At 61.1% G+C, this 21,439-nt stretch overlaps 6 protein-coding genes across 6 annotated transcripts; 2 read left to right on the forward strand and 4 right to left on the reverse strand.

Moving 5' to 3' along the window:
• The first annotated feature begins 3,292 nt into the window (after window positions 1–3,292).
• Window positions 3,293–4,341, forward strand: EMIHUDRAFT_439812 (hypothetical protein). The gene has a single exon (XM_005792164.1). The coding sequence runs from the start codon at window positions 3,446–3,448 to the stop codon at window positions 4,196–4,198; it is 753 nt and encodes a 250-aa protein (XP_005792221.1). The 5' UTR covers window positions 3,293–3,445; the 3' UTR covers window positions 4,199–4,341.
• A 129-nt stretch (window positions 4,342–4,470) lies between these two features.
• On the forward strand, window positions 4,471–6,317 carry EMIHUDRAFT_223324 (hypothetical protein; the record flags this gene model as incomplete). The annotated part of the gene is made up of 5 exons (XM_005792165.1): window positions 4,471–4,833; window positions 4,977–5,051; window positions 5,534–5,587; window positions 5,741–5,807; window positions 6,109–6,317. The coding sequence occupies 5 exons, from the start codon at window positions 4,471–4,473 to the stop codon at window positions 6,315–6,317; spliced, it is 768 nt and encodes a 255-aa protein (XP_005792222.1).
• Window positions 6,318–7,734: 1,417 nt separating this feature from the next.
• EMIHUDRAFT_223325 (hypothetical protein) lies at window positions 7,735–8,421 on the reverse strand (the record flags this gene model as incomplete). The annotated part of the gene is made up of 1 exon (XM_005792166.1): window positions 7,735–8,421. The coding sequence occupies one exon, from the start codon at window positions 8,419–8,421 to the stop codon at window positions 7,735–7,737; it is 687 nt and encodes a 228-aa protein (XP_005792223.1).
• Window positions 8,422–10,117: 1,696 nt separating this feature from the next.
• Window positions 10,118–12,728, reverse strand: EMIHUDRAFT_69924 (hypothetical protein; the record flags this gene model as incomplete). Its single annotated transcript, XM_005792167.1, has 2 exons — window positions 10,118–10,517; window positions 12,520–12,728. Coding segments are annotated over 2 exons (609 nt in total), but the record flags the coding sequence as incomplete, so codon positions are not given.
• Window positions 12,729–17,142: 4,414 nt separating this feature from the next.
• EMIHUDRAFT_223328 (hypothetical protein) lies at window positions 17,143–17,862 on the reverse strand (the record flags this gene model as incomplete). Its single annotated transcript, XM_005792168.1, has 1 exon — window positions 17,143–17,862. One exon carries the CDS (start codon window positions 17,860–17,862, stop codon window positions 17,143–17,145), a length of 720 nt encoding a protein of 239 aa, XP_005792225.1.
• A 1,384-nt stretch (window positions 17,863–19,246) lies between these two features.
• EMIHUDRAFT_361249 (hypothetical protein) lies at window positions 19,247–19,750 on the reverse strand (the record flags this gene model as incomplete). Its single annotated transcript, XM_005792169.1, has 2 exons — window positions 19,247–19,551; window positions 19,621–19,750. 2 exons carry the CDS (start codon window positions 19,748–19,750, stop codon window positions 19,247–19,249), a joined length of 435 nt encoding a protein of 144 aa, XP_005792226.1.
• Window positions 19,751–21,439: the final 1,689 nt, after the last annotated feature.

Below are 21,439 nucleotides of genomic sequence, written 5' to 3' on the forward strand. Positions count from 1 at the left end.
TGACCGTCGAGGATTGCACCGCCGCCGCCGCCGCCGCCGACGCCGCCGCCGGCGACGGTGGCCCTTGCCAGCAGAGGCTGGAGAGGCACTTGGCGGCGGCGACGGCGGCCCGCGCTCCCTCGCTGGTGTTGCTGCGCGGTGCGGAGCGGTGCGACAGTGACAGTTGCTTCGACGCGGCGCTGGGGATACTGGAGAGGCGCGAGAATGCGCGAGACTGCCCGAGATTGCCCGAGATCGTTTGGGATACTGGAGACCGAAGCAAGCGGGTAAGGCCCCGGATCGCTACTGACTGACTCCTTGAATAAAACCAAACCACCAGGTTCGTCGCCCGAGCGAGCGAACACTTAGCCGTTGGTTTGACGACATAATCGATGCGGAGAACCAACCACCAGGTTCGTCGACCCGAACGAGCGGCAGCCTGTGCTGACCAAGGAAGGCGCTGTCCGCGCGGCGCTGGCGGCGATCGTGGTCGAGAGTATTCGAGATTGCCCGAGATTACCCGAGAGTGCCCGAGAGTGCCCGAGAGTGCCCGAGATTACCAGAGAGTGCCCGAGAGTGCCCGAGAGAGCCCGAGAGAGTGCCCGAGATGGCCGCGGCCCTTTCCTCTCGCCAGCGGAGGTGGCCGCTCCTCCTCTTCACAGTCAACCGCTGTGAACAGGTCGTCGCGGCGCCGCTCTCCGCCGAACGCTGCGCGTCGCTGCGCCTGATGGCGTCAAGAGAGCTGCGGCTGCAGGCGAGATCGAGAGGCAGCCGAGAGGCAGCCGAGAAGCAGCCGAGAGGCAGCCGAGAGGCAGCCGAGAGGCAGCCGAGAGGCAGCCGAGCTGGGGTCGAGCTACAGCCGAGATGCAGCAGCCGTCATTTGACCGAGGTTTCGCCGAGATGAGGCCGAGCCTCCAGGGCACTCCACCTCCATTCACAGCCATCCATCCACAGATTTGCCCGACGCCCGCACGCTGCCGCACTTTCTTCCCACAAGAGGGGCCCGATGCACAGGCGGCGGCCGAGCTGGAGGCGATGTGGCCGTCGTCTCGCTTCTCGTACGGCGCGACTCCTCTCTCCGCCGCGCGAGCAGGACGCTCGGCGCCTTCCACGAACCCTCCCGGAACTTTCCCCACAGGAGTGCGCGTGGCGAAGCGGGCGCTCATCAACAGGTTGGGAGGCAGCGCGGCGGTGGCGTGCGGGTGAGGGGCTTCCGCGATGTGGGGCCGAGTTCGGAGTTGTTTGGAGGCAGTGCATTGAGTGATCATGATGATCTTCGCCTGTGTCTATCAAGATCAAACATTGTATTGGGGGGGGGAGGGGGGGGGGGGGGGGTCGTCACCTGACACGCAAAACGAACGATGCCGTAAGGAAAAGAGGTTGAATACTTGAAAAAGCCTTCGCGCTTCGGCCCGCACGACGATCGCACCTCTGACCTCACTGACCGGCCGACGGCGACGACGCGTGTATAAAGTTGAAATTTTCATCGCGATCCGAGATCCCTGTCGCCGTCGGCGGCCGCCGACGGCCTCTGGCTCCCTCTCAGCATGTGCATGTGCATGTGCCGCTTGAGGAGCTTGTAGTTGTACTTGAAAGCCCGGCGCTCTCGCCGCGCGATGACTGCATTGCCATTGGCGACCGTTCCCCCATATCCCGCATCCGCCCTGGCAGCGCGGCCAGCGCCCCAACACCGCCCGCAACAGAATTATAAAATATCTTGGTCATAGGGTGGGCAGCAGGGCACTAGCGGCGCACGTCGCACGTCGCGCTGGCACACATACGGCGTGACTAACACCCGTCACTTCAGGCTTCCCCAAAGCCGTACTTGCCCCACCGGCCCGCGTGCCCGGGCTTCATACCCGTCTCCGTTGCCACCTCGGCCCGCTCGGCGGCGTCTAGCCCCTCGAGGTACTCGATGTCATTATAGCCCTCGGCATCAAAGGCGGCGGCGTAGGCCTGCAGTCCGATCCGCGCCCGGCCTTCCGTCCACCCGGTGCTTCGCCTCGAAGCGGCCAGTGGAGGGGTGCTCGCACACGCCCATGTAGCCGGTGCTGCTGCTGCTGGAGAGGTGCAAGCGCAAGCCCTGCTTTTCTGCCACCAGAGGTGCCAGTGCGGGCTCCTCTGCCTTAGCTCTTTCTGCGACTGCCCCGGTGTCCACCTCAGCCGCCTGCGTGGCTGTCGCCGTCTGTGGCAAAGGCGGCCCTCCCGGCGTGACAGTGTTTGCCGGGTCGATCGCCTGTGTGGCGGCGATGCCGGCAGACGGGGAAGGCGCCTCGAGCTGCTCGAGTTGGAGAGCGCACTTGTGCCGCCTCTCATTCCAGACCAGCAAGAGGCCGGTCCGGGTGGAGCCGCCATCTGCCGACATATCTTGCGCGATGATGCAGCCGTTGCAGCCGCCCGTACGAGTGCACGGCATGCGGATGCGGAGCGTGTAGGCTGCTTGCTGCGCAACTAGATGCTTGACACGCACCTTTCGCAGGTGGGGCGCGGCAGGATCCTCCCTGTCTTGGGCTCGCGAGAGGCGACCGCTCCGAACGAGGTCTTGCCAGGAGAGGATCTCCTTTGCTGGAGGTGCCATTGGACGCAAAAGCGAGGCGATGGGCGGCCTGCTGCCTAGTCCGCTGCGGCCGGCCGCCCGCTCGGGGAGCCAGGGGATGACGCGGAATGAATCCGATCCCAAAGTCGTCGAAAGGGACGGCGAAACATAATTTTCGACCAAAGGCGGTGCGCACGATTCACACGCAGACAAGGCGCAGACGACGGCTTCCTGAAGCCGTCGTCCTCGCTACAAAAGCCGCCGTCCAAATTCCCCTCCTCCGACCACAGAACTTCACAACAAACTCAATGTCAACATGTCAAACAAAGATTACATGCAAGGGACATTCTTAGGAGAATTCTTTTGGGGGCCGCTAGCTTGTCCAGGGCGTCGCACGCTGCAGCCGTCTCCGTGCGCGTCCCTGGGATCGCCGCTCGCAGCCGTTGCAGCAGCGAGGACGCGGGATCTGCAACTTAGGCTCGTGAAGCAGCCGACGCAGGTGCGGCTCGCGCCGGCGCGGGACAAGAAGCTGCTCGTAGTAGACGCGATGGTACGGCACACCCGCGATCCTCTGCCTCCATCGCGCGAGCGTGGACTGAAGATCCAGAAAAACAAAGATGCATCCAGAGGCGACGCTCAGAATCTTGGCGCCTCGCTCCAAAGAAAAGAAAGAAAACAGCCAAACCCAGACGAGGGATGGGGGAGGAGGACAGGGTCCCCACCTGCACGAGCAGGTAGGAGGTAGTAAGGTGCAGGATTCTGGATTTCTTTTTCGGCAGCTGCCCGCCACCTCGGAGCTGCTCAGCCTGCTCCCAGGCCAGAGTGAGCGCCGCGGGGTGAACGGCAGTCAACCCGGAGCGCGTCCTCTTGAGTGTGCGCGCGCGTGCGCGCGCGCGCACGCCGGCCTTCTTATTTCCGTCGCGCGAAGAAATGAGGCTCCTCCGCACCGGCGAGGCGTTTCAGACCCACGGCATGTACTCGCTCTCCGCTGACTCCTCCGACTCGATTGAGATTGACTGCGACGGCGGCCGCGGCCTCGCAGGGCACGTCTGGGGCGCGGGCGCCGCGCTGGCCGCCCTGCTCCTCTCGCCCGAAGGCCGACGCCGCTTCCTCGCCGACCGCCCTGACGTCGTGGAGCTCGGATCGGGCACGGGCGTCGCCGGTCTTGCCGCGGCAGCCGCTGGCGCTTCGTCAGTCCTCCTGACCGACCTCCCGCCGGCGGTGCCCGCGCTCGCCGCCACCGCCGCGCGCAACGCGCACGTGCTCGAGGGCTGCCACGTCGCGGCGGCGCCGCTGGCGTGGGCGGACGCCTCCGAGGTGGCGCACGCCCTCGCCCCGTCGGGGTGCGACTTGATTCTCGCGGCGGACGTGCTGTACTCGCCCGACGCGGCGGAGCAGGAGGCGCTGCGCGGTGCGATGCTCGCGCTGGCGGCGCCGCGTGGCGCGCTGGTGCTGCACGCGTACGAGGAGCGGTGGGACTACGTGCACGAGCCGTGGCGGCGCTCGCTGGCCGGCAGCGGGCTGCGGCTGCAGAGCGAGGAGGAGCTGCAGGTGCCGACGACCGGCGCCGACGGAGCGCCGACGCTGTTCAGCGCGCCGTCCGAGCTCGGATCGGTTGAGCGGCGGAGGCTCGTGCTGGAGCTCCTGCGCGTGGACGACGGCGAGGAGGCGCCGGGTGGGTGAGTGTATACATGTGGTTGTGCAGAAGATCTCGAGCAAGAACTTATTTCATCTTGTTTTGGCGAGTATGGTGTATGCTCCGGTCGTGTCACGATTTTCGGTCACCGAAAGGAAGGGGGGAAAAGACGTGAAGAAGAATGCAACTTTTTGCAACGAAGAGGTAGCCTGTTCACATAGCCTGTTCACACCTCAAGCCGACAGTGCCCGGTGGGTGTCTCAAAATCAAGAGGCACCACTTGCCCCCTGGCCTCGCGCGCATTCTCGGCTCACCAACGATGATAGTCCCCGCGCTCGTCGTCCTCGCCGCCTTGAGCCCACACCGCGCGCCTCCGCCCGCAGCTCGATCGCCGCCTGTGTCCCGACCGCCGCTCCCGGTCGGTGCATCCTCTGCCGCGGCCGCCGTTGCCGACTGCTCTGGCCGGTCTGGTTTGTTCTCTTCAGTGCACGGCAGGCACATCAGCGGCACGGAGAGCCGGCCGCTGCGGCGCGCGAGCTCCGTCATCGTCGAGGCCGTGCAGCCGGCGGGAGCAGGCTTCAGTGTGCGCTACCGCGAGGCGGCCGGCGGAGAGCTGCAGCGGGCGGGCCGGAAGTCCTTCCTCCGCGAGCACCCCGAGCACTCCGCGAGGGTGGAGCAGATGGTGGCGGAGTGCGGCCGCGGCGGCCGACGCGGCGTGAGCGCCCCGGCTCTCATGCGCCAGGCGCTGGAGCTGCGTGGCATCTGTGCTTTGTGACGCTTGAGAGCGAACTTTCTGGACGGCCTTCTCGGCTCCTTCCCACATAGGCGCTGGACGAGGCCACGGCGCGGCTGAGCAAGCACGACCAGCTGTCCCTCGCCGACCCCGGCCTCGGGGGCGCCGTCGAGGAGTACTACGACGAGTACACCGAGGCGCTGCGCCAGGCGCCGCGGGACACAACACCGCATGCACACACACACCGACAGTCAGACACGCAGACTCACACACTCACACACACACACACACACACACACACACACACACACACACACACACACACACACACACACACACACACACACACACACACACACACACACACACACACATGCACACACACACACACACAGACAGACAGACAGACAGACAGACAGACAGACAGAGAGAGAGAGAGAGAGAGAGAGAGAGAGAGAGAGAGAGAGAGAGAGAGAGAGAGAGAGAGAGAGAGAGAGAGAGAGAGAGAGAGAGAGAGAGCACACCTCACCCACGCGCATTGGGCCTTGCACATTGAATGCCGTGATGTCGCGTCCGAGGCCCTTGCCCCACCACCTCGTGTGTGTGGAGAGGTGTACCTTACCTTCCCCTACCCTACCTGCTGCCTCAGGAGGGCACCCTCTCCCTCTCCTCCCCGCTCCTCGACACGGCGGCAAGGGTGGCGGTCGAGAGCGGCGGCGGCGGCGGCGGCGGCGGTGCCTTGGGCGGACTTGGCAGCGCGGGGGCCGGCGGCGCCACGGTGTGGGGGCCGTTTGCGACTTGCCTAGATCCGCGCCGCGCATGTCCCTTCACACACACCTCGACCCCTGTGGAGCAGGCGCCGGGGCCGCTGGCCACCTACCTCAAGTGCGAGACGAACGCTCTCCGGCCCCAGCTCTCCGTCTGTGAGCCAGTGTGCGCGTTGAATGGCGAGTACACCACGGCTGCTTAGGTTCAACTCGCGCTCCGGCCTCAGCCTGCTCAAGCCACACGACGGGCCCTTCCGCGGCGCGAGATCTGCACCGAGATCCGCCGAGATCTGCCGAGATCTGCCGAGATCTGCCGAGATCTGCCGAGATGAACGGCGAGACTCGCCGAGATTGGCGGATATGGCTAGACCAGACCGCCCGTGCGCTCTCTCCCCCCTCCGTCGCTCTCAACGGCCGCCGCAACATAAAGTGGGTGAACTGATGAGCCGGTCGCCAGGCGTGATCCTCACGGCGACCATCGAGGGAGCGACACTGCAGTACGCGGGCCTGCCGCTGGCTCTGTTCGACGGCGTGGCTCTCGGCTCTCCGCCGTCGGCAGTCCTGAAGCCTTGGTGGAACCTTCTCGGGTCCGTCCCTGTAGGCCGGCTCGACTGGCTCGCGCTTGGCGGAAAGTGGCGCCGCGCGCGGCTGCACACGGTGGAGTGAAGAGTGGCGGCTGGCGCAGCTAGAGCAACAGCAGGGAGAGGCCCAGTGTGGGCAGAGGGGGGTCTGCGGCGTTGCACGCTCCAAACCCCGCCCAGATACTGCAACAGGAGTGCAAAAGTGGTTGTGGCGTCGTGGAGCGTTAAAATTTGTAAGTGAGCGCAAGTAAGCGGTCTCCACACTCTAATTCTAGATACTAAAGTACAGGGGGCTGCGCGAGTGGGGCTAATATTGGGGGATGGGGCTCGCGTCAGCTTGCTGTTTTCGCCGCCTTCTAGAGGATCTCTCTGACCCCCCTGATCGCGAGTGGCGAGATGTGTGTGTGTCTCGCGCCTTGCGGGGGGGGAGCGGAAAGGAGGAACCTCTTCCCAAGAGCACCACTCTTGGAGCGCCGCCACTACCACCCAGAGCGCTGCAAGCAGCGCCGGGCAATGACTGACGGCTTGCCGCCCACCCAGCCCCCCCTCCCTCGGCACACCCCGGCAGCCAATGTGTGACGGCTCGAACCCGCTAAGCCATCCCGCAAGCGGGATGGCCCGCCACTCGAACCCGCAAGCGGGCGTACGAACCGCGAGCGAGATGTGTTTTCATTTCACTTCGAATTTACAACTTTTACGACATTCCGGCGCTTGCATTTCGGCGCGTTTGTGACCCTGCGCCATTGATGCCGGGCTGCGCCACCTTTTGTGCCTTGAAGACGCAGCAGTGGGCGGTGCGGTGTGGCTGGAACGGCTGCGGTAGCTGTGCAGAATGCTTCGTCCCGCCGCCACCCGCTCCGCAGGCAGGTGCGTGCCCAAGATTCTGTAACGTCAACTCCAAAGCGTGGGCGCAAAAATGTGGCTGGAACGGCTGCGGGGACTGTGACCGTTGCCTGGCCACTCACCATTGCGGCGAGTGCGCGGGCTTCTGCCCTGGCAAGACGCAGACGTGGGATGGGGGAGGCAAGTGCACTTGGAATGGCTGCGGCGGCTGCGCACCGTGCTGGCCAGGCCGACGGTGCCGCCCACCGCCACCCACCTCATATCGCCGTGGCTCTCGCCCGAGAAGAAGCGGCGGACCGAGACCCACGCAACCTTGGACCACCACTCGCCGCTCCAAATGACGAACGGCGGCTCGCTCGAGGGGGAGGATGGCGGGGGGGAGGATGGCGGAAGAGACGGCGACGGCGGCGGCGGCATCGGGGTTGGCGGAGGCGGCAGGAGCGGGTCCCTCGGTGGCAACAGCGGCGGCTGCGGCAAGTCTGGCGGCGCGTAGTCGTACGAGGATGGCGGCGGCGCGTAGTCGTCTGTCGACGCCTTGCCGCCGCCGCACGCGCAGCACGCCTCAGCCGCGCGCTTGCCTGACATAGCCGAGATATGGCCGAGTCAGAGCTGAATCATAGCCGAGATAAAGCCGAGATGAGATTTGCCGAGATGTGTGACTAGCCACGCTCGCCTCCAGTGCCCGAACCGGGGTAGTCGCATGAGAAGCGGCGGCTCCCCTCCAAGTTTATATATGGCAAGCCCAACCGGCCGCCGGCTTCGGCGAGCCACGCGCAACCGATGAGGTCGCCGTTACTGACGGTCCAGGCATCCAGATCCCAGCCAGCATCCGCGCACTCGCCGCACTGCCCCATACCGTTGCGAGCGCCCCCATCCCAGCGGCAGGGGCTCTCTGCGCGGGAAGAGAGAGCGACGCAATCGCCCCTCGTCACCGCATCCCTGCACTGCGGCGGCGGGGCGTACCCGGCGCAGGAGGCGACGGCGCCGCACCCGTAGAGGGCCCGAATGCGCGCGATGTCCTTGGGCGACAGGACGCTGTTGGAGCCAAACTCGGACCCGGCGCTCACAACCCGATAGCCGCCGTCGCCGTCGGAGACGTTTTGGTTGCCATTCTTGGTCAGCATCACCGGATCGCCACCCGGAACCGCAAACGTGTAGGACGAGTAGAGCATGATGGAAAACCAATCCCACTCGGCCGCCCATGCCGCCTCGCCCACGGCGTTTTCATAGTCCTGCTCATCGAACTTTGTGAACTGGCCAGCATACTCTGTCGGTATGTTCTGGACGTCTATGTAGTCGTCGCGGTTGGGGCGCTGGTGCTCGTGCATCGTTCCGAGGCTATGCATCAGCTCGTGGATAACGACGGCCTTCTTGAACAGCGCCGGTGGGCCCCCGCCGCCGCAGCCCCATGTGAGGTCAATGGCCGAGGACCGCAGGATTCCTCTCGACTTGTCGTACCAGTCGTCGGGACCTGGGGCTCTCTAGCCCGTAACCCGATCCCGATCATCTTGCTCGCTGGGTGCCCTTCTTAGCTCCCCGCGCCGGCCCTTTACTAACTGCACTCCAAGTGCTCCAAGTGCACTAACTCTAGAGTATGCTTTCTGTGAAGAGACGCTGTGCCTAAAAGGGCGCGGGGACGCTGAGAAAGTTGCTCAAAATCGGCCTAGAAAATGGACCGCCCACGATGGCTGACGCTCGATGCGCCCTCGCGGCCGTCGGAAATCGCCAACACCGGCTCCATCGCGCGGCTGCTGCGGCCGGGGTCCGAGGCGCTCTGCCGCGAGGCTGACTGGCACTCGCTCATCGCGGCGGCGGTCGAGAAAAAGGCGCAGCCAGATGTTGTTGATCAGCTCGCGGCCGCACTCAGGATGGCCTCCGACCCGGCGCACGGGGTGCTGCTGCTCTCTGTGACGTGCCGCCTCGTCCTCCAGACGCTCGCGGCCGGCGGCGACTCGACGCAGGCGCTGACGGTCCTTCCCGAGCCCCTCGACCGATTCCTCCTCGGCCGCCGCGTCTCCGGCAGCCCGGCCGCGTCGCTCGAGGCCATCGTCACGGCGCTGTCCGGCGCCGCCGAGTGCTATAGAGTGCACGGGGAGTGCACAGGGAGTGCTTTGTGAGTGCTTTCGAGTGCTACCGAGTGCTATCGAGTGCACGGGGAGTGCTCTGTGAGTGCTTTTGAGTGCTACCAAGTGCTATCGAGTGCATGGGGAGTGCTCTGTGAGTGCTTTTGAGTGCTACCGAGTGCTATAGAGTGCACGGGGAGTGCTCTGTGAGTGCTTTTGAGTGCTACCGAGTGCTATAGAGTGCACGGGGAGTGCACAGGGAGTGCTCTGTGAGTGCTACCGAGTGCTATCGAGTGCTATTGAGTGCACGGGGAGTGCTCTGTGAGTGCTACCGAGTGCTACCGAGTGCTATCGAGTGCACGGGGAGTGCACGGGGAGTGCTCTGTGAGTGCTTTCGAGTGCTACCGAGTGCTATCGAGTGCACGGGGAGTGCTCTGTGAGTGCTTTTGAGTGCTACCGAGTGCTATAGAGTGCACGGGGAGTGCTCTGTGAGTGCTTTTGAGTGCTACCGAGTGCTATAGAGTGCACGGGGAGTGCACAGGGAGTGCTCTGTGAGTGCTTTTGAGTGCTACCGAGTGCTATCGAGTGCACGGGGAGTGCTCTGTGAGTGCTTTTGAGTGCTACCGAGTGCTATCGAGTGCACGGGGAGTGCTCTGTGAGTGCTTTTGAGTGCTACCGAGTGCTATAGAGTGCACGGGGAGTGCTCTGTGAGTGCTTTTGAGTGCTACCGAGTGCTATCGAGTGCACGGGGAGTGCACGGGGAGTGCTCTGTGATTTAGTGCTTTCGAGTGCTACCGAGTGCTATCGAGTGCACGGGGAGTGCTCTGTGAGTGCTTTTGAGTGCTACCGAGTGCTACCGAGTGCACGGGGAGTGCACAGGGAGTGCTCTGTGAGTGCTTTTGAGTGCTACCGAGTGCTATCGAGTGCTATCGAGTGCACGGGGAGTGCACGGTGATTGCTCTGCGAGTGCTTTCGAGTGCTACCGAGTGCTATCGAGTGCACGGGGAGTGCTCTGTGAGTGCTTTTGAGTGCTACCGAGTGCTACCGAGTGCACGGGGAGTGCACAGGGAGTGCTCTGTGAGTGCTTTTGAGTGCTACCGAGTGCTATCGAGTGCACGGGGAGTGCACGGGGAGTGCTTTGTGAGTGCTTTCGAGTGCTACCGAGTGCTATCGAGTGCACGGGGAGTGCACGGGGAGTGCTCTGTGAGTGCTTTTGAGTGCTACCGAGTGCTATAGAGTGCACGGGGAGTGCACAGGGAGTGCTCTGTGAGTGCTTTTGAGTGCTACCGAGTGCTATCGAGTGCACGGGGAGTGCACAGGGAGTGCTCTGCGAGTGCTTTTGAGTGCTATCGAGTGCTATCGAGTGCACGGGGAGTGCTCTGTGAGTGCTTTTGAGTGCTACCGAGTGCTACCGAGTGCACGGGGAGTGCACAGGGAGTGCTCTGTGAGTGCTTTTGAGTGCTACCGAGTGCTATCGAGTGCACGGGGAGTGCACGGGGAGTGCTTTGTGAGTGCTTTCGAGTGCTACCGAGTGCTATCGAGTGCACGGGGAGTGCACGGGGAGTGCTCTGTGAGTGCTTTTGAGTGCTACCGAGTGCTATAGAGTGCACGGGGAGTGCACAGGGAGTGCTCTGTGAGTGCTTTTGAGTGCTACCGAGTGCTATCGAGTGCACGGGGAGTGCTCAGGGAGTGCTCTGCGAGTGCTTTAGAGTGCTTCCGAGTGCTTCCGAGTGCTATCGAGTGCACGGGGAGTGCTCAGGGAGTGCTCTGCGAGTGCTTTAGAGTGCTTTCGAGTGCTTCCGAGTGCTATCGAGTGCATGGGGAGTGCTCAGTGAGTGCTCTGCTAGTGCTTTAGAGTGCTTCCGAGTGCTATCGAGTGCACGGGGAGTGCATGGGGAGTGCTCTGTGAGTGCTTTTGAGTGCTACCGAGTGCTATAGAGTGCACGGGGAGTGCACAGGGAGTGCTTTGTGAGTGCTTTCGAGTGCTACCGAGTGCTATCGAGTGCACGGGGAGTGCACGGGGAGTGCTTTTGAGTGCTACCAAGTGCTATCGAGTGCATGGGGAGTGCTCTGTGAGTGCTTTTGAGTGCTACCGAGTGCTATAGAGTGCACGGGGAGTGCACAGGGAGTGCTCTGTGAGTGCTACCGAGTGCTACCGAGTGCTATCGAGTGCACGGGGAGTGCTCTGTGAGTGCTACCGAGTGCTACCGAGTGCTACCGAGTGCACGGGGAGTGCACAGGGAGTGCTCTGCGAGTGCTTTTGAGTGCTACCGAGTGCTATCGAGTGCACGGGGAGTGCTCTGTGAGTGCTTTTGAGTGCTACCGAGTGCTATAGAGTGCACGGGGAGTGCACAGGGAGTGCTCTGTGAGTGCTACCGAGTGCTATCGAGTGCTATTGAGTGCACGGGGAGTGCTCTGTGAGTGCTACCGAGTGCTACCGAGTGCTATCGAGTGGACGGGGAGTGCACAGGGAGTGCTCTGTGAGTGCTACCGAGTGCTATCGAGTGCTATTGAGTGCACGGGGAGTGCTCTGTGAGTGCTACCGAGTGCTACCGAGTGCTATCGAGTGCACGGGGAGTGCACGGGGAGTGCTCTGTGAGTGCTTTCGAGTGCTACCGAGTGCTATCGAGTGCACGGGGAGTGCTCTGTGAGTGCTTTTGAGTGCTACCGAGTGCTATAGAGTGCACGGGGAGTGCTCTGTGAGTGCTTTTGAGTGCTACCGAGTGCTATAGAGTGCACGGGGAGTGCACAGGGAGTGCTCTGTGAGTGCTTTTGAGTGCTACCGAGTGCTATCGAGTGCACGGGGAGTGCTCTGTGAGTGCTTTTGAGTGCTACCGAGTGCTATCGAGTGCACGGGGAGTGCTCTGTGAGTGCTTTTGAGTGCTACCGAGTGCTATAGAGTGCACGGGGAGTGCTCTGTGAGTGCTTTTGAGTGCTACCGAGTGCTATCGAGTGCACGGGGAGTGCACGGGGAGTGCTCTGTGATTTAGTGCTTTCGAGTGCTACCGAGTGCTATCGAGTGCACGGGGAGTGCTCTGTGAGTGCTTTTGAGTGCTACCGAGTGCTACCGAGTGCACGGGGAGTGCACAGGGAGTGCTCTGTGAGTGCTTTTGAGTGCTACCGAGTGCTATCGAGTGCACGGGGAGTGCACAGGGAGTGCTCTGCGAGTGCTTTTGAGTGCTATCGAGTGCTATCGAGTGCACGGGGAGTGCTCTGTGAGTGCTTTTGAGTGCTACCGAGTGCTACCGAGTGCACGGGGAGTGCACAGGGAGTGCTCTGTGAGTGCTTTTGAGTGCTACCGAGTGCTATCGAGTGCACGGGGAGTGCACGGGGAGTGCTTTGTGAGTGCTTTCGAGTGCTACCGAGTGCTATCGAGTGCACGGGGAGTGCACGGGGAGTGCACGGGGAGTGCTCTGTGAGTGCTTTTGAGTGCTACCGAGTGCTATAGAGTGCACGGGGAGTGCACAGGGAGTGCTCTGTGAGTGCTTTTGAGTGCTACCGAGTGCTATCGAGTGCACGGGGAGTGCACAGGGAGTGCTCTGCGAGTGCTTTTGAGTGCTATCGAGTGCTATCGAGTGCACGGGGAGTGCTCTGCGAGTGCTTTAGAGTGCTTCCGAGTGCTTCCGAGTGCTATCGAGTGCATGGGGAGTGCTCAGTGAGTGCTCTGGGGGTGCCTTAGAGTGCTTCCAAGTGCTTCCGAGTGCTTCCGAGTGCTATCGAGTGCACGGGGAGTGCTCAGGGAGTGCTCTGCGAGTGCTTTAGAGTGCTTTCGAGTGCTTCCGAGTGCTATCGAGTGCATGGGGAGTGCTCAGTGAGTGCTCTGCTAGTGCTTTAGAGTGCTTCCGAGTGCTATCGAGTGCACGGGGAGTGCATGGGGAGTGCTCTGTGAGTGCTTTTGAGTGCTACCGAGTGCTATAGAGTGCACGGGGAGTGCACAGGGAGTGCTTTGTGAGTGCTTTCGAGTGCTACCGAGTGCTATCGAGTGCACGGGGAGTGCACGGGGAGTGCTTTTGAGTGCTACCAAGTGCTATCGAGTGCATGGGGAGTGCTCTGTGAGTGCTTTTGAGTGCTACCGAGTGCTATAGAGTGCACGGGGAGTGCTCTGTGAGTGCTTTTGAGTGCTACCGAGTGCTATAGAGTGCACGGGGAGTGCACAGGGAGTGCTCTGTGAGTGCTACCGAGTGCTATCGAGTGCTATTGAGTGCACGGGGAGTGCTCTGTGAGTGCTACCGAGTGCTACCGAGTGCTATCGAGTGCACGGGGAGTGCACGGGGAGTGCTCTGTGAGTGCTTTCGAGTGCTACCGAGTGCTATCGAGTGCACGGGGAGTGCTCTGTGAGTGCTTTTGAGTGCTACCGAGTGCTATAGAGTGCACGGGGAGTGCTCTGTGAGTGCTTTTGAGTGCTACCGAGTGCTATAGAGTGCACGGGGAGTGCACAGGGAGTGCTCTGTGAGTGCTTTTGAGTGCTACCGAGTGCTATCGAGTGCACGGGGAGTGCTCTGTGAGTGCTTTTGAGTGCTACCGAGTGCTATCGAGTGCACGGGGAGTGCTCTGTGAGTGCTTTTGAGTGCTACCGAGTGCTATAGAGTGCACGGGGAGTGCTCTGTGAGTGCTTTTGAGTGCTACCGAGTGCTATCGAGTGCACGGGGAGTGCACGGGGAGTGCTCTGTGATTTAGTGCTTTCGAGTGCTACCGAGTGCTATCGAGTGCACGGGGAGTGCTCTGTGAGTGCTTTTGAGTGCTACCGAGTGCTACCGAGTGCACGGGGAGTGCACAGGGAGTGCTCTGTGAGTGCTTTTGAGTGCTACCGAGTGCTATCGAGTGCTATCGAGTGCACGGGGAGTGCACGGTGATTGCTCTGCGAGTGCTTTCGAGTGCTACCGAGTGCTATCGAGTGCACGGGGAGTGCACAGGGAGTGCTCTGCGAGTGCTTTTGAGTGCTACCGAGTGCTATCGAGTGCTATCGAGTGCACGGGGAGTGCTCTGTGAGTGCTTTCCAGTGCTACCGAGTGCTATCGAGTGCACGGGGAGTGCACGGTGATTGCTCTGTGAGTGCTTTCGAGTGCTACCGAGTGCTATCGAGTGCACGGTGAGTGCTCTGTGAGTGCTTTCGAGTGCTACCGAGTGCTATCAAGTGCACGGGGAGTGCACGGGGAGTGCTCTGTGAGTGCTTTTGAGTGCTACCGAGTGCTACCGAGTGCACGGGGAGTGCACGGGGAGTGCTCTGTGAGTGCTACCGAGTGCACGGGGAGTGCTCTGTGAGTGAGTGCTTGCTATAGAGTGCACGGGGAGTGCACGGGGAGTGCTCTGTGAGTGCTACCGAGTGCTATCGAGTGCTATCGAGTGCACGGGGAGTGCTCTGTGAGTGCTACCGAGTGCTATCGAGTGCTATCGAGTGCACGGGGAGTGCTCTGTGAGTGCTATCGAGTGCACGGGGAGTGCTCTGTGAGTGAGTGCTTGCTATAGAGTGCACGGGGAGTGCACGGGGAGTGCTCTGTGAGTGCTACCGAGTGCTACCGAGTGCTATCGAGTGCACGGGGAGTGCTCTGTGAGTGCTTTTGAGTGCTTGCTATCGAGTGCACGGGGAGTGCTCTGTGAGTGCTACCGAGCGCTACCGAGTGCTATCGAGTGCACGGGGAGTGCTCTGTGAGTGCTACCGAGTGCTACCGAGTGCTATCGAGTGCACGGGGAGTGCTCTGTGAGTGCTACCGAGTGCTTCCGAGTGCTCTGGAGTGCACGGGGAGTGCACAGGGAGTGCACACGCTCTCGCCGCATGGCATCGCCCATCCGCTCCAGTGATGACGACGACAACACGCCTTGCCTTGGGCCGAGCCGCTCTGGGAGAGCGCCGGCATGCGGGCGCGGAACGGCGGCCACCAAGGCGAAGAGCATGCCCACCGCCCTCCACTACTCGAGCGTTGTGAGGCAATCGAGGCAGGTCGTAGCAAGACTGTTGCCGAAACGAGCGATGAGGCGGAGCGGGCGTCGGGCAGCAAGCGTGCCCGAAGGAGCGGCTGTTGTGCTTGTTCGTTGTACACGGCGTTGAGATGTACCTTTTAGCTTACTGGGAGAAAAGAGAGAGGGGGTTGTGTTCTCTAGGCCCCTAAGGGGCCCGAGATGTACGTACGTACTTTTAGCTTACTGGGAGAAGTACGTACAGGCCTCGTCAGGTTTTTGCTCATGGTGCATTTACTCACACCACCGCAGTACAATTGATTGAGTCCGGGTTTTTTATGCGTATGATTGTAAGGGCGTAGGGACCCGCCCCAGGACAGGCTCTGTCGTTCTGATGGAGCGCTCTGGTGCCGAGGAGAGCCGCTGGCAAGAGGTAGATGTGAAGCCACGACGGGTCGGTACAGCAGGCCGACCAGAGAGTGCAGAGTGAGCACTGCCCCTCTCCAAGATCGACTCCTGTGGAGAAGCCCGCCTAGGACCATCAAGGGGAGGCCAGGTCCACTTGACCCGCGCAAAGAGCTAGATGCAGCCGTCGCCATTCTACGGCCTCAGAGCGTATGCCTTGCCGCCGGACGGTGGCGGTCGTGTCGGTGGTTGGGCTGTTTTGCACGACGGCTGTGGCGGCGCTCTGGAGGGGAGGGCGGCCACTTTCGGGTGGTGGATGACCGGCCTTTGAGGTCTTGCAACCCTAGCTGTGACAGCTTTGGACAGCTCGCGTAACCCTAGGAACAGCGGGCCGGCTAGGGTTGAGGCCACACAGCCCGGGACATGACGAGGGTGGTGGAGGTCCGAAATCACGCCGCTATGCCTCGGCTCCAGCGAGGTCTCTCAGACCCTAGCTCAGGTATAATGCAGTAGCCGGAAGCAGGGAACACTCACCCCCCAGCACCAGTCTTCTAGGTGGAGGCGGGCCCGCTGGTATCGTCGGGAAGGTCGAGGAGGGTGGGTGGATGAGCGAGAACCTGACAAGGCCTGTACTTTTAGCTTCGAGGGAGAAAAGAGAGAGGGGTGTTTACTTTTTACGGCCCTTTCCCTGCGAACGCGCACCCCCCCTAGCTAGGGGTCAGGGCTCTCTAGCCCGTAGCCCGATCCCGATCATCCGGCCCGCTGGGTGCGCTTCTCAGCTCCCCGGCCCTGGATGTGAGGCTGATAACTGCACTCCAAGTGCTCCAAGGGGGTTGTGTTCTCTAGGCCCCTAAGGGCCCTACGCGCGGCGTGAGAGCTCGGGAGATGTACTTTTAGCTACTGGGAGATGTAAAGAGACACGTACCCTGGGGTGTGGCCACACTTGGAGAACGTGTGTACAGAATGTCGAGAATGTCCAGAATCGGTGTCCAGAACGGAGATGTCTTCTACGGAAGGCGTCCAACGAGCAACGTCCGTGTGAGCACACACTCACTGTGGTTGCGCACGACATTAGAGTCAGGTCCTGAGCGCCCAAGGCCAGCCCTCACCTATTCAGTTAGAGTCCGATGGGTATGACCACACTTGGAGAGGTGTACAGTCTGTACAGAATGTGCAGAAGGTGTACAGAAGGTGTACAGAAGGTGTACAGAAGGTGTATTCTGGTCAACATACAGCTATTTAACCCTTCACCATTTGAGCAGGCCAGCTCCCCAACCCTGGCTTAATTAGTATTAGATCTAGATCTTTCATGTGCTGCTCTCAAATCTAGTCTTGTCCAGAATGGCGTCTGCGGTCCCGAGAAATTACGTAACAAAGGTTTCTCTGGACGCTCCACAAACCCTATTCTCAATGCCCCACCCCCCTGCGCGCGGGCCTTCTAGGCCCGCGGGTAGTCTCCCCCCATTCCCAGGGCCTCCAGGGCTCACACCTCAACCTCTCACAGACCAGCGCACAGCGCCATAGGAGGTATTTTCTTCTCAACAACAAGGCTGTGAAGTGGCAAGTGGGCGGCGAGGTGTCGGTGTGAACGCACCGACTAGGAGTGGGGGAGGCCTCACCGTGCAGATCGTGAGTCCTTCGGTAAGCGCGGGTTAGTGCTCACTAACCCGGCACGCGGCACGGGTTAGCACGGGTCAGAACGGGTTACCATAACCCGACGGAGGCCGGAGGGTGGGCGCCCACGGTTGCTGCGCCCGCGCAGGTGCTCGCCGAGGCGCCAATAATATTTCCCATGCCCGAGATGACGATCCGAGCGGTGTCGCTTTGAAGATCAATGTACCTTGGCGAGCTCGTGTTTGTCTCGTCCGGGTCCACCTCGAGAAAGCAGACGCAGGTCCGCTCCATGATGCTCGCCATCGCAGACTCCACCACGGCGCGGAAGTGGCCAACCCCGGCCTCCTCCGCAGCCCATTGGCCGGTAGGATTGCCATCGACATCGATTCGGATGCCAAGACTCTCCATCTGGGCGGCCGTCGGGTAGAACCAGCGGACAACGCCGCCGGCCCACTTCGGCTCTTTTCTGTACCAGGCGAGCGAGCGCCTCTCCGCCGTGGCTTTGCCAATTGCAGCTGGCAGCGCCGCTGCTGCGTCCGCGGCGGCTGTGGCGCCGGGGCAGCGCTGCCCACAGGGCGGCTCGGCGACGGCGGCGCCACCACGCGTCAGCCAGATGCCGCCGTCTCTCCAAGCGCAGAAGGACGCGCAGCTGCTACGCGAGCATGTGTCACGGTCAGGCGCCGCGACGACGCAGACCAGCCGAGCCGAGCCGAGTCGCCGCACGCAGGAGGTGACTCCGATGGAGCGGTCGGTGTGGCAATCGGCGAGGAGAGGTGGTGGCGCCAGCGTCGCGAATACGAAGGCGATCATGGAGAGCTACGGCGTCCAAGTTAAAAGAAAACGTGAATACGGCCGAAACGACGCCCTCTTCGGCGGCCTTCTTCGCGAGGAACTGGCGGCCAAACTCGTTGGTGCCCGCGAGCACAAGCGGGGCGATGGTGGAGAGGAAGAGGGCGCGCGCGTGCGTGTGTGTGTCCGCGCTGCAGCGATGATGTCACAGGACACCTCCGACTCGAACCCGAGACCCCACACAAAACGATAGCCCTTGAACCGCTAGACTACGGCCATGTTGCACATGTTACATGTACATGTATGTTGTTGTTGTTGTTGTTGTTGTTGTTGTTGTTGTCATGTGATACTTTCTCTCTGTCTATCTATCTATCTGCGCTCCTTTGCGGAATTTTGTCTCTGTGGTTGACTGGCGGTGGCTGACTGGCGTGGTTTGCAACCGAATGAATGAACGCGAGGCATGCGCCTGGCGCTGTCCTGAGGACTCTTTGCTTGCACGCTGCGATTAGCCGACACGCGCCACATTGCGTTTGAGGACCTCTTTGAATGTTGAGGACCTCTTTCTTGCACCTTGAAGGATGAGGACATCTCTTCGTCTGCCGGTCTGCGGCTTCCGCCACCGCACGTTGATCATCGCCGTGCCGCCGACGTCCAAGCCGACGTCCAAGCCGTCGTCGCTATCGCCGCTCCCGCCTCACGATGGTTTGGGCGATCTCGCTCTCCCGCCTCCTGGGGACCTGGGGATGCCTGGCCTCTAGTGCGCTACTCGAGTGGGCTCTCTGTTCAAAATATTGCCAAATTACGCACACATGTGCGCAGATAAACATCCTTAGAGTGCCACACACATTCTTTCCACGTGCGAATGTTCGGGTCGTCAACCGAGCTAACCGCGCCCCCCCCCGGGGGGGGAGGGGGGGGGCAGCGCGGGGCTATCGTGGACACGTGTGGTCACGGGGGAGTTGCACACGCGACACGGCACACCCAGCACGCGGTGCGGCCACTCCCACGCCGGCGGGGGCGCACGCGGTGTGATGTTTGCATCTTATTTGCTCGCAAAATGACAAGTTTGCGTGCAAATTTGCTGCAAATTTGACATTTCAAATCCATAAGAGTGACACTATGGATTCCGGGTGACACAGGTTTTTCGGCCCCCCCCGCGTCTCAATCGGATGACGGATGCACATACACAAACAAGACACACGCTCGCCGAACAGCGGGTGGTGCACGCGCCCCCGAAGAATGAGTGTACACCGGACCACCGTCCACTATCTTGCCGGACTGTACACTGTCTCCTGCCCGTCTCCCTCGAGGGCTCTCACCGCGGAGAGTGGAGAGTGGACTCAACGCTCCTCGCTCGCAGGACTCGGCGTCAACTTCTCGAGGCTCGAGCGAAGGCGGTCTCGGGTCAGGCGAGGACGCCGCAGCCAATCTTGGCGCCACCGGGCGCGTGCACGATCACAACGCGGTCCAGAGCCGTCATCGGGTTCACATTCAGGTCGGAAGCCGACAGCACCACGGTGAGGTCCGCCACGGTAGATCCAGCCGGCGTGTGCCACACCGCGTTGGCCTGGCCGTCGGAGAAGAAGCTGGCACCCCAGGGGTCCTCCGAGGCGTCAAGGACGGCGGGGTCGGACGGCACGTAGTAGTGCCCCTTGTTGGCGCCTGCAGGCGCGTCGCCCTTGACGGTCGTCTCGTTGCCGCACGCAAATCCTGTGCGAAGGGGAGGTGGGCGGGTGAGAGCGAGTGTGTTGTCAACCATGCATGGCGGAGTGGGCGAACCGTAGTGAATATGGATGCCGCCCGACTCGTTCGCGGGGAGGTTTTCCAGCATCGCGTGGAGCGTCAGCTCGGCGTCGGAGACGGTGACGGACACCGTGCCGAGGCTGGCGTCGCCGACGCCGAATGGCATGATCTCTGCCGTTTGGGTGGTGGACAAGGGCGTGCTCGAAAAGGCGTAAGCCTGCATGAGGAGGAGGGAGAGGACACACTCGCGAAGCATTTTGCGGTCGCCTCGGAAGCAGCGTCGGCTAGAGGTGCTCGTGAAACTCGGCGGTGTGGGCTGTGAAGAGGCCTGCGGGCGTGTCCCATCCCCAGGGCCTCCAGGGCTCGCACCTCAACCTCTGCTCTCATATAGACCAGCGCGCACATTTTCTTCTCAACCAATACGACAGGGTTGGACCCCGACCCCGACCCCACCCCTCGGGTGAGGGGACACGCCCCTGTCGGGCACCGCTTGCGGCGCCTGGCAGGGGCACCCCCTGGGTGGGGGCCGGCGATTCCCATGCCGGCTCTCCGCCACAACCCCCGCCGGAAGGGAATCCCCGCTCACAGAAAAGGCAAAAGGGCTCCAAGCCCTGTCTCGCGCACGCCCCTGGCGGCCGCCGCGCGGATTTTACCCGGGCTTTTCGGCATTTTCTGCTTGCTGACCACTGAACAACAGTAACAACAGTAACAAACAGTAACAGCTTGGGCTGGAGAGAACACTCGAACAAAGTTGAGGATTTCAGCCAACACTAGCGCAACTGTTAGGCCCAAAGTTAACGTTTGACAGCTCCATTTTTGCCCCCCCCCCCCCCCCCCTAAGGCAGTCGATAAATCTTACCTTATATTTCCCGCTGGCCCCTTTCTTCGTTTCGCCGGCATCGCCAAAAGTGATACCAACATATGCCCCTCTCAGCAGAGCAGCAGCGCGAGCGCCGCGCAGTAAAGCGCGCTGCAGAGGAGGCAGCTGGCGTCTTCCGTCGCCGACGCGGTCGTCTCGCTGCAGGGCATGTGTGGGACGAGCAGACTGGCACAGCCGTGCCGCAGGCGACGCAGCCTCCAACGAGCCCATCAGCGGAGGAGGGTGAGAGTGTCCCTCTCACTGCTGGCCTGGCTGTGCCGCACTATTTGCTCGATCGCGGCGAGCAGGCCAGGAGACCAGATCATATTGAATATATTGCTGCAATAGTTACAGAGGCGATCAATATCAATATATATTGCAATAGTTAGAGGAGAGGCTGGGCCTGGGCTGGTCAGGACCGTCAGGTTGCACTCAACATATATCAATATATCCAGCGGTGGCGGTCCATCCCGGGCTTGAAAATGGCTCTAAATCGTTCAAAACGGGCCCAAATCGCTTCAAAATCGCTTAAATCGCATTAAAATCGCTGCGATTTTTTCGATTTCAGCCCACGTCTAGGCGATGTGTAAATTAAGTAAATTAACAAACATCCGATGTTTGGGACAAATGTCGACATTTGGTGCTCTTGTAAAATCAGCGATCGATATGTCAATATATTGTCAATAGTTAGAGGGGATGCTGTCAATAATCAATATCAATAGTTACAGAGCGAGAATCAACATTTTTCGACTGCCTTACCCCCCCCCCCCCCCTTATTTTTTTTTTCATCTTTTTCTTTTTCTTTTACTTCTTTCATTATTTTTTTTATTTTTTCTTTCCTTCTATTTCCCTTTTCCCTACTCTTATATTCTTTTTTATTTTTCTTATCCTCTCTTCTCTTCTTTTTTTTCTTTTTTTTCTTTCTTTCTCTTCTTTTTTATTTATCTCTTCTTTCTTTTCCTTTCTTCTTCTCTCTTTCTTTATTCCTTTTTTTTT

Source organism: Emiliania huxleyi (assembly GCF_000372725.1).
Source record: "Emiliania huxleyi CCMP1516 unplaced genomic scaffold EMIHUscaffold_109, whole genome shotgun sequence".
NCBI lineage: Eukaryota > Haptophyta > Isochrysidales > Noelaerhabdaceae > Emiliania > Emiliania huxleyi.